Source organism: Pan paniscus, chromosome 1 (assembly GCF_029289425.2).
Source record: "Pan paniscus chromosome 1, NHGRI_mPanPan1-v2.0_pri, whole genome shotgun sequence".
In the NCBI taxonomy this organism is placed as follows: domain Eukaryota; kingdom Metazoa; phylum Chordata; class Mammalia; order Primates; family Hominidae; genus Pan; species Pan paniscus.
In genome coordinates this window covers 156,616,991-156,634,486 of record NC_073249.2, presented here as the reverse complement: position 1 = coordinate 156,634,486, position 17,496 = coordinate 156,616,991, and the positions used below count along the sequence as shown (strand labels likewise).

Sequence of the window (17,496 nt, the reverse complement as noted above, 5' to 3'; positions counted from 1 at the left end):
CCCCTATTTAATAACTTCTAAATGCAGGTTCCTTTTCTTTTAAATATAGATAAGAAAGAAGAAAAAAGAAGGCATTCAAGATCAAGATCACGTTCTAGGAGGAGGAGGACTCCCTCATCTTCTAGACACAGGTTAGATTGCTTTTTAGTCAATTATACCTTAGACAAAGATAATTTATATATGTCACATCTTTTTTAATTTGCTGTTAATCTGTTACCCTCTGGTTAAAGTGTTTTAGTAACCTCTGCTGTTAGAGTGTGTGAATGACTGTTCACACATGTAAAAAGTAAGAAAAGCGACAGATGAAATAGATGATTTATGCTTTAAAACCCCCAAAAATTCAGAGGTGGTAGGAAAGCATTGGAACTAGAGCAACAAAATGAAAAATAATTGATTCATTGAATTATACAAGTTTCCAAATACTGACTTGTATTTGTTATCTAGTGTCAAAAAATGACATCTGGTAATATCACCTTAGATCAGATCAGTAAAATGCAAGTACTAGGAATCTGGCATGCTCACAACAATGGAGTCATTTTCCAAAATTTAATTTTCTCAGATTTTTATCATTGGCAACAGATTCATCTGTTTTCCTTATATAATAGACTTCATTTATTTTTCAAAAAATTGTCTGCCAAATACCCAAGTCTAAATAATCATAGTTTCTAGATTCTCAAAGGTGATAATGAAAAAGCAGTTAGTTCAGCTCATAACTCAACACAGGTGTCTTCCTTAATATAGCCATTATACTTCATAAGCATCAGAAGTGATTTATGCATACTTTCCATTTCATCACACAGAATATTACTCAAGAGACTAGATTTAATTCTGCTGCTATATTAATAGTACTGAAGGGGGATTTAATAAAATTAACTTTACTGCTTCATCAAAGACATCTTTATAAAAGTGGCATTATTTTTTTCTTTTACTGCAAGTGCATACAGAAATGCCAGTGAAGAAGATAGTGACTCCTAGGGCAGTTCAATAGCCCCTACCTTGATTTGTGTTGAAGAGTTCAGTATTTTTACCCACTATGGCTTTTGTGACATTAGTGCAAACGTCAACACAGTGGAAAAGGCAATAATTTGTTATTATTTTGAAAATAATTTTGAACTTATGGACCCCATAAAAGGGTCTTAGAGCATCCACAGTTGTGCAAATGACAATATAAAAGCCGTTGCTCTAGGTTATTCACCAACTATTTCAGCCATTCTTCGATTTTCTTAATTTCCAAACTCAATCCTAATTGGCCTAGTTATATCCTAGTTCTAGTCAGAACCCTTTAGGATTGACATTCAGAACTAGGATATTCCAGTTGTGGTTATTTACTTCAGCCAGTTTCAGCTTCACTTTACATACCCCTCCATCACTGGACTTTTTTTTTTTTTTTTTTTTTTTTTTTTTTTTGAGACGGAGTCTCACTCTTGTTGCCCAGCCTGGAGTGCAATGGCACGATCTTGGCTCACCACAACTTCTGCCTCCTGAGTTCAAGCAATTCTCCTGCCTCAGCCTCCCGAATAGCTGGGATTACAGGTGTGTGCCACCATGCCTGGCTAATTTTGTATTTTTAGTAGAGACTGGGTTTTTCCATGTTGGTCAGGCTCATCTCAAACCCGCGACCTCAGGTGATCCACCCACCTTGGCCTCCCAAAGTGCTGGGATTACAGGTGTGAGCCACCATGCCCGGCCATTCACCACTTGACTCTTAAACCTTCACTCCTGGGTTCATCTCTTCTGGAACCTAGTTCTGTCAGTTGTCTGCCTTTTCTTAGTGTCTGTTACCCCTTAGTTTTTACCAAGGGTTAGATAAAACCATTTCTCCTATTTATTGTCAGGATTTTTGAAAGAGCAGTGTGACTTGAATCCTAGACTTTGTCACGTCTCTATTAAAAGCACATATCATAAAATATCTAAAAAGTCACATTTCTGTCTCAGAGATGACCTTTTCACTCTGTTTTTATCTTTTAATATCATTTTCTTATTTTAAGTCATTTCTTGAAGTATTACAGGGGTTATCCTGTATGCTATGTCTGTTTATTCCCTGTCACCCACCTTATCCCACTGTCTCATTCTTAGAGTTGTCTTTCAGAAACCCAAATACAGATCATGTCACAGATACTGAGAAGTTCCTTATTGCCTTGATAAGGTGATACGTAAAACCTTAGAATGGCTTTCAGGGTTCTTTACTATTCCGTCTGGTTTATCTTTTTACACGTGTCATTTGCCACTCCAAAAGTTACAGGACTAATTGCCTCAACATACCATTTTCTTTATGTCTTCATGTTTCTGCTCATGATCCTTCTGCCTAATGCTTTTCCACATCTTCCATTTCCGCTTTGAGGAACTCCTTTTTCTTTCTTCAAGATACAATGCTTGCAGTCTTAATCTTCCATGACAGTGCTCTCATAGTTTAGTTTAACCTCTGCAATAGGATATACCTCATGATTACTACAATTTATATGTGTTTCCTTTTACCAAACTCTTATGAAAAAGGAGAGCCTGGGCCGGGTGGGGTGGCTCACGCCTGTAGTCCCAGCACTTGGGGAGGCCGAGGCGGATGGATCACAAGGTCAGGAGATTGAGACCAGCCTGGCCAAATAGTGAAACCCCGTCTCTCCTAAAAACACAAAAATCAGCTGGGTGTGGTGGCGCGCGCAGCTGTAATCCCAGCTACTCAGGAGGCTGAAGCAGGAGAATCGCTTGAACCCCGGAGGCGGGGATTGCAGTGAGCCAGGATGGCGCCACTGCACTCCAGCTTGGTGACAGCGAGACTCCATCTTAAAAAAAAAAAAAAAGGGAGAGCCTGTGTCTTTTTCTTTATATTAAATCTTACTGGGACTCTCTCATTTTAATATTAATTACTTCACTATGACCAGTGAAAAGTAGAAGTGAAATATGTCCCTGAATCCAGATACTTGTAATACATCGTAACAGAAATCATTGTTGTGGGTTGTGGTAACCCTCACCACACACACACACACCCCACACCCCACACCCCCACCAGGCTCAAGCCATCCTCCCACCTCAGCCTCCTGAGTAGCTGGAACTACAGGCATGCACCACCACACCTGGCTAATTTTTGCACCTTTTTTTTTTTTTTTTTTTTTTTAATGTAGAGACAGGGTTTTGCCATGTTGCCCAGGCTGGTCTCGAACTCCTGAGCTCGAGCTGTTTGCCCACCTCGGCCTCCCAAAGTGCTGGGGTGACAGATACAAGCCACTGAGTCCAGCCCAGTTGTAATATCAAGCATCACATAGTGTGTTAAATGACCATGACTTTCACAAGCTTTTTGACTTTATTAAAAATATGTTACACTAATCTCTTTTGCTGGTTAAAAGCTCATATGAACTAGTAAGTGTAGAAAAGTGACGGTAGTACATTCCCCTTTGAAAACAACTGTTTAATCTCTTAAGGTTATGATTCTGATATTTTATATGCCTATATTTCATTCAAAGTATATTATTGGTGCCTTTTATTTAAATCAGGCAGTGTAGTAGTTGCTCAAGAATACAGTCATGAAAAGACTTACTTCCCATGTCTTTGTGGAGCCTATGGTAGGGTAGTTAAGTACATAAAAACATCTTAGGATGTGGAGATGTTATTGCAAGGAATTGTTTAGTAAATAGTTTCAAATATGGCTGAAAATAAGAGATTAAAATTAAAGTTAATTGAGTTCAATAACTCAAATAGTTTATTGAGGCATTACTATGGGTTTTGAGGCAGTTGTTTTAGGGAGTTATGGCAACAGAAGCTATATTAGTACATCAGTAAGAGGAAAGAAGGACATCAATATTTAATGTACAGTCCCCTCCATATATGCAGGGGATTGGTTACAGATCCATCTATACCAGAATCCATGCATACTCAAGTCCTCTGGAATCCACATATAGGAAAAGTCAGTCCTGACTATACGTGGGTTCCTCATCCTTCAAATACTGTTTTTAATCCACATTTGGTTGGTGGCAAAAAAAAAAAAAAAAAAAAACCACAGTGTGTAAGTGGAACCATGCCGTTAAAGCTCATGTTATTCAAGGGTCACTTGTGTGTGCCTACACTAAGGCACCGAGCTAGACTCTATATACTGCATTTAATCTTTGTCATTATTTGGTGATGGAGGTGTTAATATCCTTGACTGCTGAAGTAACAAGGTCAGAGAGGTTAGATAATACTCTTAAGTTACCTGGCTTGTAAATGAGAGTTTAACACAAGTCTTTAAGATGTCCATACTCTTTCTTGTACCTTGAAAAGAAAAGTAGGCAGAAAATTTAGACTATATTTGAAATGTTGCACAGAGAGAAGTTGAATGGTCACTAAAAGTTAAGTGATCAAGACTAAGCAAAGGATTGCAACTTATTTTTAATTTTTAAAATAGAAGAGAATGGGCTGGTTGTGGTGGTTAATGCCTATAATCCCAACTCTGGGAGGCTAAGGTGGGCTGGTGGCTTGAGCCCAGGAGTTCAAGACCATCCTGGGCAACATGGCAAAACCCCATCGCTTAAAAGATAGAGAATGAGTTTTAATGCAGTAGGGAGGATGACAACATCTAAAGGTTAATTGTGCTTCTTAGTCCTGGAAGAGCCAGGTCAGGACACAATGGATGGGGGCTCGGTGCAGGGAGTAGAGAAACAGATATGTCAGGGAGAAATGAGAGTAAAAGAGGCAGTTTATACAAATTGTATATATGTATAAAAGGTCTGCATTGCCTGGTGTTTCCTAAATTGTGGATTAAAGGAGTGGAATTTGTTTCAGAGAAAAATTCGAAATAGGAGATGGCAACACAATAAGTAGTTTCTCTTTATAAAATAGAAATAATAGTGGCATTTACTTTATGGACTTACGAGACCAATTTGTAGTTTATATATAGCGTGATATAAGTATTTGATTTATGATGAGAAAGGTTTAAGCTGCACTAATGAGGAATCAAATAAGAAATACATGCTAAAATGCTATATAATTGTATAAGATGATGCAAATAAGTCATATTTTTATTCTCCTTCATGACCTAGTAGTATTTTTAACCTTGGAGTTGTAAGTACAGTGGGCATAGAAGGACCTATCTGACAGGTTGAGCAAATCATTAAAAGGTGAGGAATTCCAAGTGTTAAAAGGTATTACTAATTTCTAAGGTGTTGAAGGTGTTTGTTCTATGGGCTAAATAATAGCAAATGGAAGGGAATTATCCCCCATTTAATTGTTTAGTCCATATGTCCGAATCTTTTGTCTGATACTAAGCACAAAATTTATAGTCTTTTTACATTTATACACATGTATTGGCTTCCTTTTACACTATTAGGCGGTCAAGAAGCAGATCGAGACGGCGGTCACATTCTAAGTCTAGGAGTCGGCGACGATCCAAAAGCCCAAGGCGAAGAAGATCTCATTCCAGAGAAAGAGGTAGAAGGTCAAGGAGCACATCAAAAACAAGGTATAGCATTGGGTGAGAAAGCAAATTTTAGGGTTCCCAGTACCCCTAGTACTGTGCTACTTAGTAACAAAAGAGGTGGTTGGGGTGGGGGGCAGAGAAATAGGGCTAGACAGGGAAAGAAACTATCAATATTTGAGTTTGAGGAGGCTGACGTTTGCTTTCTGGTGCTTCCTTGTAAACTGAAACTTCAGCTTACAGCTGAGGGCCTAAGTAAAATTTCTTAGTAGTAGGAATTGTTAGCTGTCCTGCTACCTTCTTTCATAAGAAATACCGTAATGTTTTATTTGCATCTTAAAATACATTCAAAAACCAGTCTTTTCGTGTAGAGCCAAACACTTTTAAATTAGTATGCCCCCAGTCATTTATAGTTGTGAGGCATACAATTTCACAGCACTTAATTTTTTTAGCAACTGCTTTTTATCTCTTGCTAAAATATTTATCTTAATTTTCTAGAAGCAACTCTATATTTGGCATTATTTTGTTCATTTATATATTTAGTTAAATCATGTCATTAAAGTAAGTACAGCTGGGGACACAACATAACTTACTCTTGGAAAGCATAAAACTCAACTGATGAGAACAGAAGAGTGGGGGTAGCTTTACTATCATTGTTAAACCTGTAATAATGGGGCTTTTAGTCCTTATGTGCTGCAGAGTGAATCAAACAAGGTAGATTAATAGAACAGTTATACAAAGGAATTAAGCATTTCTTTAAGGACTTTCTGATTACTAGGAGAGGAGTGATGGATTTAATTACAGGGGAGGAACTGTTAAATGATGATAGCTACTTGCTGATGTTGGAAGAGGTTTGAGAATGACTCGAGTATTAAATTCTGAAAGATTTGACTAGACTCAACGGGAGGCATGCTTTCAGGTGGAGAATGGTGTTTCTTGAAATAACAATATTTTGATGTAGTTGGACTAGAAAATGAGGTCAGAAAAATATAATGAGACCGATCGTGGAAGGCTTTGTTGTTCACACTATGCACTTGATCCAGGAGGCAACTGGAATGAGTTGAAAATGGTGAACAGGGAATTATTATTTTCAGGTTTGTACTTTAAAAGATTTCTGACAGAGTACAGAATCAGTTTATGGAAGGCATGACTGGGACCTACTAGGGGACTGTTCTAGTAATCTAGGAGTTAGATGATAAAGATTCAAATGAAGAGGGAACCAATGATAAAGATTGAATGAAGAGGGAACCGAGGATGACCAGAGAAGGGAAAAAAATGAAATTGAGAATGCAGAATGGAAAGATTAGCTTAGAACAGTAAGAGAGGGATACTTTGATTCTTAAAATTAGAGAATAGTTAAAGAGGGGGATTGTTATGAGACTTCTCATTCAACAAATATATATCGTTTATCTACTCTTTGCTTAGAGTCTTGGGGAGAATGATGATCTTGGGGAAAAAATATTGTGAGGAGTAAAAATTTATAGGAATCTGTAAAAAAAAAATTGAGTTATGGCTGTAGTCAAAATCTGTTGATATTTTCTAATAAGCCCTGAATAGTTCATAATAGCCGCAGAAGAAGATAGAAGCTTGCTTGATCCATGATAGAGGTTGACATGGGATGTGTGTCTTGGAAGAATATTCATGATATTGATGGATTTTGGTAGTGCTCTATGGGTTTTGGCCTGATAGGAGAGGTGGGTTGGGAAAGTGGTAATCGGCTGAGAGAAAAAGGAGTCTTGAGGAGCCTAGAGATAGTTAACTTATTGGTGTTTACCAAGCATATTTCAAGCCAACATCCTAGTTATTTTCTCACCCATAGTCTACTTTAGTCTACTTGGGAGAAAACCTAGGATAATAGGATTTTAAAAGAAGTTATTGTACTTCAAATATGCCACATAAAGTATTATTTTTAAAACAGTTTCTGTCAGAATAACATTTATGCTTTTAAGGATGGGATTAGATCTGATTATATTTTTGTGTTTGTAGTGCTATATAAATTGGCATCAGCTGAGTCTTCTAATGCATTCATAAATTGTGTTCATTTGTTAGAGACAAAAAGAAAGAAGACAAAGAAAAGAAACGTTCTAAAACACCACCAAAAAGTTACAGCACAGCCAGACGTTCTAGAAGTGCAAGCAGGTAAGGTGGCATTGTGAATTCTTGGCAATTATTTTTTTAACTTTGCTTCTAACAGTATCAGTACGCTGTCAGTATGAAGTCTTTTCCAGAACATAAGTATTTCAGTGTTGAAAAAAGTTACATTTTGCTGTTATTGAAAGTTTTTAAAAGGCAATTTGTGAAGAATAATGTAGTTTATTTTTCTTTTTACTTAATATTTTATGGTCTAGAGTATATTTGAAGTAACATGGAATTCAAGAGAGGTGAGTTTTTCTCTTTATAGTTTAAGTTTTAATGGCTAAACCATACTGAATTGTTCCATTAAGTAAGCTTATTATAGTAAGCTATATTTATCATCTGCATGTTAGTACTTGAGAATTTTTCTATCCGTTTTAATGACTGTTGAATTAATGGGAAGCAATGCAGGTTCTGGTTTGTGTCATTCTTAGACTAATTCTATCTTTAAGCTGTCAGTGAAAATTGAAATGTTGCAGACTTTACTGCACAAAAAGCACATTTTCATACTTAATTTGGGATTTATATGTTAGTAAGGGCTGGACTTCATTCCATTTTTCAGATCTCATTCACATGTTTTGCTGCAGTGCTTGTTTTATTCATCGACATTACTTAAATTCACTAGGAGAAGGTTCATGCCATATAAAAAAAAATAACTGAAATGTATAAAAGACCTAAATGTAAGAGCCAAAACTATAAAACCTTTAGAAAGAAACAAAAGTGAATCTTTAAGACCATGAGCTTGGTGGTTTCCTAGATATGACTTCAAAAGCATAAGCAACAGAAGAAAAGAAAATTTTGGAATTCACCAAAATTTAAAACATTTGTATTTCAAAGGATACTATCAAGAAAGTAAAAACCTAGAGTGCTAGATAGAAAATTCTTTATATGTTCTCTATTAAGAACTCTTACAACTCAGCAATAGACAGGCAACCCAATTTAAAAATGGCAAAGAATCTGTAGCCATTACTCCAAAGGAGATATGCAAATATCTAGTAAGTACATAAAATCTGTTCAACATCATTAGTCACCAAGGAAATACAAACCAGACCACAGTGAGATACGTCACAGTCACTAGGATGGTTATAAATCAAAAAGACAGATGATAGCTGAGCCTGACAGATGATAGTAAGTGTTGATTAGGATGTGGAGAAATTAGAACCCTGTGCATTGCTATTATGAATATAAACTGGTACAGGTGTTTTAGAAAACAGTCTGGCATTTCCTAAAAATGTTAAACATAGAGGTTTTTGACCCACCAGTTGTACCCCTGGGGGAAAATGAAAACATTTTCACAGAAAAACTTTTATGTGAATGTTTGTGGCATTATTTCATAATAGCCAAAAAGTTAACTATCCATTAACAAATGGATAAACAGAATGGTATATCTATACAATTGAATATTTTTCAGTGATAAATAAGGTTGATACATGCTACAGTATGGATGAAACTTGCAAACATCCATGAAAGGCCGTGTATTGCGTGATTCCTTTTATATGAAATACCCAGAATAGGCAAATCTATAAAGATACCAAGTAGATTACTGATTGCTGGGGAGATAGGGAGGATTAGAGTGATAACTAAAGGGTAGGGAGTTTTTGGGGTGGTGAAAATTTTCTTAAAAACTAAATTTTTAAGGATGAAAATGAAACCAAATATAAGTACAGAAGGAAATGCTGAATCAGGCTTGAGGGATAGGTGGCAAAGAGATAGAAAAGATGGAAGGTACTACATATATTTTCTTACCTTAAAAACTGTTGAGGATTTTTTTTTTACCTGTTGCTTTATATAATGTACTTGTAAGTGCCTTCTCATGCTGTATTATTGGATCACTCTAAATTAAGGCATCTTCTGTGAGTTATTAAATACCCACTGTGTTTGTAGTTGTGCTACAGTCTGTTGAAGGACACGGAAATGTAATATAAAATACTTCTTCCGTCTAGAGAATTTGGAGTTTCAGTTACATAAGACAGTAGCAGAAAGTATAAGGTGCACAGTTGTGACAATGTTTGATAAGTGAATGCTCAGTTATGTGTAATGTTTCCAGGACAAGGGTCACAGAGGGCTGTGTAAGTAGAAAAAAAGCTTCATTTGGAAACTAGACAACTAAGTACAGGGTTTTTTAAGTCTGATAACTTTTGAGAATCAGGAACAGAATTTTTTTTTTTTAAGTTACAGTAAAAAGGAGGGGAAGGCTGTATATCGGCTGTATATCTTCAAAGTAATTGGTGAAAGCAGGGTTGTTGGGGGACTGCAGGAGGGCGATTTTGCTAGAGTATAAGGTTTCTACCTTTCCACTAACTAGTTCTCTGAATTTCATCTAATGATTTAAAGGTGAATGTGGGGATATTAGTAACTACCTTCTATATCACATTATTGAATTATTCTGTACTTACTCTGAACACTGAATGTTTGAACCAAAAACTAACTTCTTCAGTAATAGTTTACTTCACACATCACCCCTCTCGCATTAGTTTTGTTAAATCAGTTTTTTCTCAAGCTTAATATTTCTAACATTTTGTCATCAATTAAAAGAATTACTAGAAATTAGGAGTTTTCTTGAGGGTAGTAAAGGGAAAGATTCATGGTTTGCAGATGATTATATTACTCATTTAATTGTTTAGCTTATACCAGTATTGTGAAACAATCTTTCATTTTTCTGTTTTTTTGAGACAGGGTCTCTCTCTGTTGCCCAGGCTGGAGTGCAGTGGCCCTATCACAACTCACTCCAGCTTCAACCTCCGCAGGCTCAAGTGATCTTCCTGCCTCTGCCTCCTGAGTAGCTGGGACTACAGGCATGCACCACCACACCTGGCTAATTTTTTTGTATTTTTTGTAGAGACAGAGTTTCACCATGTTGCCCAGGCTGGTCTGGAACTCCTGGGCTCAAGCAATCCCCTCACCTCAGCCTGCCAAAGTGCTGGGATTATAGGCATGAGCCACTACATCCGGCCACATCTTTCATTGTTAGAATCATCTATGATGTGTCTACATTTTTAAGATCACACTGTATTTTAAAACCTAGTTTGCACATTTGTGATTCTAGAGAGAGACGACGACGAAGAAGCAGGAGTGGCACAAGATCTCCTAAAAAGCCTCGGTCTCCTAAAAGAAAATTGTCTCGCTCACCATCCCCTAGGAGGTAAGAATGTTAATCATTTAAATGTATTTTTTATATTTTTCAGAGGTTTTTCATTTTAAAACTGTCCTGTAGTTTTTCTTTTCAGCAGTTACAGTTCTTAAGAATGTTTTAATGTATTCTCCTTCTGACTTGTGACTTAAACACCATTAAGGATTGAACATTTTAGTCCTATAAACAAGTTAGTTTTGTAGCCTGTGTTACTTGTCCAAGGTTTTGAAGTTGGATCTTTGCTGTACTACTTATATCCTGTGAAATTGAGTCAAGCTCATCATCTAAACAAGTTAAACCTGTTGCTGTACATTTTACTGTCATTCTAGACATAAAAAGGAGAAGAAGAAAGATAAAGACAAAGAAAGAAGTAGGGATGAAAGAGAACGATCAACAAGCAAGAAGAAGAAGAGTAAAGATAAGGAAAAGGACCGGGAAAGAAAATCAGAGAGTGATAAAGATGTAAAAGTATGTTTACAAATTGATTTATTTTTATATTTGGGGTGATGTTGGTACTTTCAGAAGTTATTTTTCTTTGGAGAAGTTTACTTTTATTATTCTCCTTGGCAAAGCAGGTTACACGGGATTATGATGAAGAGGAACAGGGGTATGACAGTGAGAAAGAGAAAAAAGAAGAGAAGAAACCAATAGAAACAGGTTCCCCTAAAACAAAGGAATGTTCTGTGGAAAAGGGAACTGGTGATTCACTAAGAGAATCCAAAGTGAATGGGGATGATCATCATGAAGAAGACATGGATATGAGTGACTGAATATTGCCTCTGAGGGAATCCAACTGTATACCTGCATCAGTGTCATTCCTTTGTGTGATTTCTTAATGCTGTATTTGTTCATCTCAAACCTAGATGTATACAGCTCTGAGTTATAAATGGTTATAAAGCTCCTGTTACTGATATTAGTTATTTACATCAAAAAGCTTTTAGAAAATGGTACGAGGTAACCAATTCTTGTCATGGTGAAATCTGATTGAGTAACCAAGCAGTTTTACTATTCTGGTGCTGCTTCATAACAAAAATGAAAAGCTGCATGCATCTACAGCAGGCATGGATTGTTTATGTCGTATGATATCCTTTATTAAGTAAGTTCACTTATAGTATTTCTATAATTTGATTCATTGCCGTAATAGAGCCATGTAGGAAATGCACTGATTGCATGTTATTGTGGCAAGAATATCCTAAATGTCATTAAAATCCTCCAACATGATGGATCTACTTATGGTCTTGTTTGTTGACATGACAAATTAACATTCTTATAGTTACATCTGGAAATGAGCATTTGAAATAGATAATCCTTTAAGCCTTGTGGCAAAATTTTTGTGGCTTTTGTTTAACTTTGAAAGGTTATTATGCACTAACCTTTTTTGGTGGCTAATTAGGGTTTACATACAGAAACAAGATTTCAAATAAAACTGTCTTTGGCAGTGAGTAAATAGCATATTTTGAAGTAGAGTTGTATACTTTTTCATAAGATGTTTGGGAATTTTTTTCCTGAAGTAATAATTTATTCCACATCTACATCAGTGAAAGCTATCTACCTATCCTGAGTCTATCTTAAAGGAAAAAAAGGAAAAAAAAAAAAACCTTATCTCTTGCCCTTATTTTGAATTTTCCACTCTTTCATTAATTTGTTTTAAGCTCCGTGTTGGAAAAAAGGGGTAGTGCATTTTAAATTGACCTTCATACGCTTTTAAAATAAGACAAATCTACTTGATAATGTACCTTTATTTGATCTCAAGTTGTATAAAACCAATAAATTTGTGTTACTGCAGTAGTAATCTTATGCACACGGTGATTTCATGTTATATATGCAAAGTAGGTAACTGTTTTCTTAGTTACAGAAGTTTCAAGCTTCACTTTTGTGCAGTAGAAACAAAAGTAGGCTACAGTCTGTGCCATGTTGATGTACAGTTTCTGAAATTGTTTTACAAGACTTTGATAATAAAACCCTTAAACTTATGTTCATGTTCCTGTAAAACTGTATTTGTATTTATTTACGCTACTGAATGTATGACATTTACCTCATTCATTTTACAAATTCTTTCCCTTTCTGTCCACATATTTCAGTATAGTAAAAAGAGGAAGTCTATCACAGTAGTGATAATTGCCATCAAAATTGTCAAAAATGATTTAATTTCTATCCAAAATAGTCCTTTTCTTAGCTTAGTATCATTTTATTGCTTATTTTTTGTGTGGGAATGGGGTTGGATAAAGCAATGAACTTTAGTATAAACAAATCCCACCTATATCTAGCAAATTTATATTTTTGGTGAAATATAGATATTTGCCTTTCTGGAGTAGTATAGAAGCTGTCGATATGTATCTACTGTACAGTACTAAATAGTATTCATTTATGAAATGAGTAGTGTTTGGGTGGCTGGGGTTAAGGGAAAATGAGACTTGGAATTGTAGCTTTTATCCAAGTTTTGAGTATAAATAGGGTTTTGTTTTGTTTTTTTTAACCTAAAAACTGAAATGCCATATAGAAAAACAGCATTGTTTTTACAGTTTGTAGTAAGTAACTTTTTAAAGATTTTATCAAAAAGAATTTTGTCTATAGTGAGTAAAAGAAGTTCTAATAATGGTCCTAATCACTGCATTTTTAAAAAACAAAGTTCAACACAAATGACATTTGTTTTAAACTTTAGTAGATAAAAGGTGAACCATGTGACATGGGCATTTTTGTAAGTCAAAAACAAATTTCACATATGGTAAACCTAATATTCACAGTGTGTTCCCTCACTTGTAATCTCTGAATACAAGTATACTAGCTTTTCTAAAGGGAATCATTTTTTTAAAAGTAATGCCACTGACAAGATGCTGCAGTGAAGATTATCCATTCTTGGATATTTATTTTCAGTGAACATTTTCTGCACAAAGGTAGTGTTGCACTGGGACACAAGCCTTTTAACAGATAACCAGTTGAAATCAAACACTGCCTCCACACCGAGTTCTGTTGTGTATTTGATAGTAAATTGATTTAAAAATAAAAGTGGTTTTTGTTAGAAAAATGTTTTGTCCTTATTTATTTGCTTAAATCCTTTAGGAGTGAACGAGAGGTGGTAGCTATACAATGAACTTTTTTAAATGGAAAGATAGAGTCCAGTCATGCATTTGGTCTTTATTTCATAGAGCTGGAGATAACTGTTCCTTACCTTCAGTTTCCTACGGGTAAAATGGAAGTGATTGCTACCTTGCAAAGTAGAGACATACCTCGGAGGTATTGTGGGTTTAGTTCCAGACTACAATAAAGCAGTTCATGAATTTTTTTGGCTTCCCAGTGCATATAAAAGTTGTTGGCTGGGCACTATGGCTCATGCCTGTAATCCCAACACTTTGGGAGGCCAAGGCAGGAGTGCTTGAGCCCAGGACCAGCCTAGGCAACATAGCAAGACCCTGTCTACAAAAAAATAAATAGCCAGGTGTGGTGGTGCACACCTGTAGTTCTAGCTACTGTGGAGGTTGAGGCAGGAGGATCACTTTGAACCCAAGGAGTTGGGGCTGCAGTGAACTATGATCATGCCACTGCACTCCAGGTTGGGTAATAGCAAGACCCCATCTGTATCTGTAAAACAGTAATTTTTAAAATGTAGCCTTTGGTGCCTGGGACATTAAATGATAGCTGCTATTTGATTATGGGGCCCTTAAAAGTTATGTAACTAATAATTTGTGTAGGGGGTAATGTTAAAAGCACAAAATAAATTGCATATCTTTTATTGAAAAGGCTGTGTTGCCCTTAACTGTTTTCATGAAGATGGATCTTAGGTAAGTTTCCTCGTGGCAATTCTGTACATGGAAGACAGAAAAATGTAAATAGGCACTTGGGAAAAGGAATAAAAGGAAGGAGAGGATAAAAATTACTGTTAACCTTGGAGCTACATCTTAAAACTGAGTCAGGTTCTGGAGTGTGCATTATACAGCTTATGTCATGCAGATTACAGTATTAATACGTCAAATTTATCTCTAGCAAAATTATCACTCAGTTGGGCACTAGATGAAGGGTTGGATCCATGCATGCTGTTTGTAGATTGATACACATCTTTTCAAATGGAATTGAGATTTCTTTTCCCTCAGTCTGCCTCAAAACCAGCTAATGCATTTCATCCCTGTGCTGCTTAAACTATTTTTTCTAATGAAGTGCATGTGGTTGTGTTTTAATTAAATATGAGTGTAATGGAATTGTTACTCATACTTTTAAAAGCATTCAGAATGTCTATTAAGGTTTTATTAGCAGAAGTAGTAATTGTACCTTTATAAATTTCTCAATGAGACAATTTTTGGAGTGGTAGATATTTTGAATTTCAACCTGTTTTACTCAGTTTTGTTTCTATTCCCATTTTCATTTTATGTCAAAGTATATGTGAAATTTATTTAGACATTCTTAGCAAAATATCTTAGGTGAGTACCATGACAATTCTTTTATCAGTGGTAATATTCTTTAGAATATACTTAAGGTTTATCATAGAAGATGGTTAGCAATCGTGTGCGTGTGTGTGTGTGTGTGTGTGTGTGTTACGGAGTTTCGTTCTGTCATGGTCATCGCCAGGCTGGAGGGCAGTGATGCAATCTTGGCTCACTGAAACCTCCGCCTCCCGGGTTCAAGCAACTCTCCTGCCTCAGCCTCTCGAGTAGCTGGGACTACAGGCATGCACTACCATGCCCAGCTAATTTTTGTAATTTTACTCGAGACGGGGTTTCACCATGTTGACCAGGATGGTCTCTGTCTCCTGACCTCGTGATCCGCCTCCCAAAGTGCTGGGATTACAGGCATGAGCCACCGTGCCCGGCCGATGTTTAGCAGTCTTAAGACAATTTACAGTCTGATATGACTAATATTTTTAGGTGACCAATAAAATGTTCTTACAAAAATAATGGAAGTGACACATTCACATCATTCTCAGATTTCTCAATTTATTAAAGGTTATTTTTGCAATGCACTGTCACTAAAATTAGTACCATGATGTCTTTTTTAAAAAAAAGCTAGTTAGGGCTGGGTGCGGTGGCTCACGCCTGTAATCCCAGCACTTTGGGAGGCTGAGGTGGGTGGAGCCCTTGAGGTAAGGAGTTCGAGATCATCCTGGCCAACATGGTGAAACCATCTCTACTAAAAATACAAAATTAGCCGGGTGTGGTGGTGCATACCTGTAATCCCGGCTACTTGGCAGGCTGAGGCAGGAGAATCGCTTGCACTCAGGAGGCGGAAGTTGCAGTGAGCCAAGATCACGCCACCCCACTCCACTGCACTCCAGTCTGGGTGACAGAGCGAGATTCTGTCTCAAAAAATAAATAAAAATAAAAAGCTAGTTTGCTAAAATATGGTTTGCGCATGAGAAATTGAAGGTCTAGGGTCACAAGAAATAGAATGTTCCAAATGATGTTTAATATCATTCACGTTCAGTTATCCCAAAATGTAATTTAAAAAATTACTTTCTAGCAGGGCGCGGTGGCTCACGCCTGTAATCCCAGCACTTTGGGAGGCCGAGGCCGGCAGATCACGAGATCGGGAGATTGAGACCATCCTGGCTAACACGGTGAAACCCTGTCTCTACTAAAAACACAAAAAAATTAGCCGGGAGTGGTCTCAGGCGCCTGTAGTCCCAGCACTGGGGAGACTGAGGCAGGAGAATGGCATGAACCCAGGAGGCGGAGCTTGCAGTGAGCCAATATCGCGCCACTGCCCTCCAGCCTGGGCGACAGAGCGAAACTCCATCTCAAAAAAGTTATTTTCTGACGGGCATGGTACCTCACACCTGTAATCCCAGCATTTTGGAAGGCCCAGGCAGGCAGATTGCTTGAGCCCAAGAATTCAAGACCAGCCTGGACAACATAGTAAAACCCTGTGTCTTAAAAAAAAAAATACGAAAATTAGCCAGGCATGGTGGCACGGACTTGTACTCCCAGCTACCTGGGAGGTTGCGGTGGGAGGATTGCTTGAGCCCGGGAAGCGGAGGTTGCAGTGACCCAAGATTGCACCACTGCACTCTAGGCAAAGCGACAGACTGTCTCAAAAAAAAAAAAAAAATGGTTGGGCTTTCTGCAAATATACTAAATGTAATTTTGACGTTATGTTAAATGTAAAAACTGCTTTTTTATTCACTAAATTGACAAAGTTAAAATGTGTTCATTTAGGCCGGGCGCGATGGCTCAGAGGCCTGTAATCCCAGCACTTTGGGAGGCCAAGGCAGGCGGATCACGAGGTCAGGAGATCGAGACCATCCTGACTAACACGGTGAAACCCGGTCTCTACTAAAAATACAAAAAAATTAGCCGGGCGTGGTGACGGGCGCCTGTAGTCCCAGCTACTAGAGAGGCTGAGGCAGGAGAATGGCGTGAACCCGGGAGGCGGAGCTTGCAGTAAACCGAGATCGCGCCACTGCACTCCAGCCTGGGGGACAGAGCGAGACTCCGTCTCAAAAAAAAAAAATTTTGTTCATTTAAATACCAAATTTTGGAAGACAAGCATCAAGTAGATTAAGAACATTTTTATCTTTCCACAAAATTAATACATCAATCAGGATTCAGAGAAGCAGAACCACTAGAAGATATACTTTTTAACAGATATGACATCAACAATGGTGAGACCTAGTTAAGCAGTTTGTAAGGCTTTATCTTTGCATCTGATGCTGGAGGTTGAAGTTCATTTTAGGCAGTTGGAAAGCAAAGGTGAATGATTGAGGGAGGGATGGTGGCACTAGCCACAAGCACAAGCTAGAACCACAAACACGGACTGACACTCTGGTCAGATCTCGCTGCTTCTGACCTTGGTGGCATGGATGTCCTTCCAAAGCCAGGACACTTTATCATGGAGCAAAATATAGCTGGCCCATGAGTCTGAGAAG

The 17,496-nt window shown here is 37.3% G+C and overlaps 1 protein-coding gene across 12 annotated transcripts in view; it reads left to right on the top strand.

The window, feature by feature from the left end:
* SRSF11 (serine and arginine rich splicing factor 11) overlaps positions 1-12,616 on the top strand; it is a 46,331-nt gene extending 33,715 nt beyond the window's left edge. For 6 of the 12 annotated variants that reach the window (XM_008956042.4, XM_008956043.5, XM_063607343.1 and 3 more), the window contains 6 exons: positions 50-131; positions 5,294-5,425; positions 7,430-7,519; positions 10,539-10,655; positions 10,973-11,111; positions 11,216-12,616. In XM_008956042.4, coding sequence (XP_008954290.1) covers positions 50-131; positions 5,294-5,425; positions 7,430-7,519; positions 10,539-10,655; positions 10,973-11,111; positions 11,216-11,413 — 758 coding nt within the window. In that variant the 3' untranslated portion in view covers positions 11,414-12,616. The remainder of the gene's footprint in view (positions 1-49; positions 132-5,293; positions 5,426-7,429; positions 7,520-10,538; positions 10,656-10,972; positions 11,112-11,215) is intronic. The other 6 variants (XM_024925836.4, XM_008956048.4, XM_063607329.1 and 3 more) reach the window with 3 other exon arrangements.
* Positions 12,617-17,496: the final 4,880 nt, after the last annotated feature.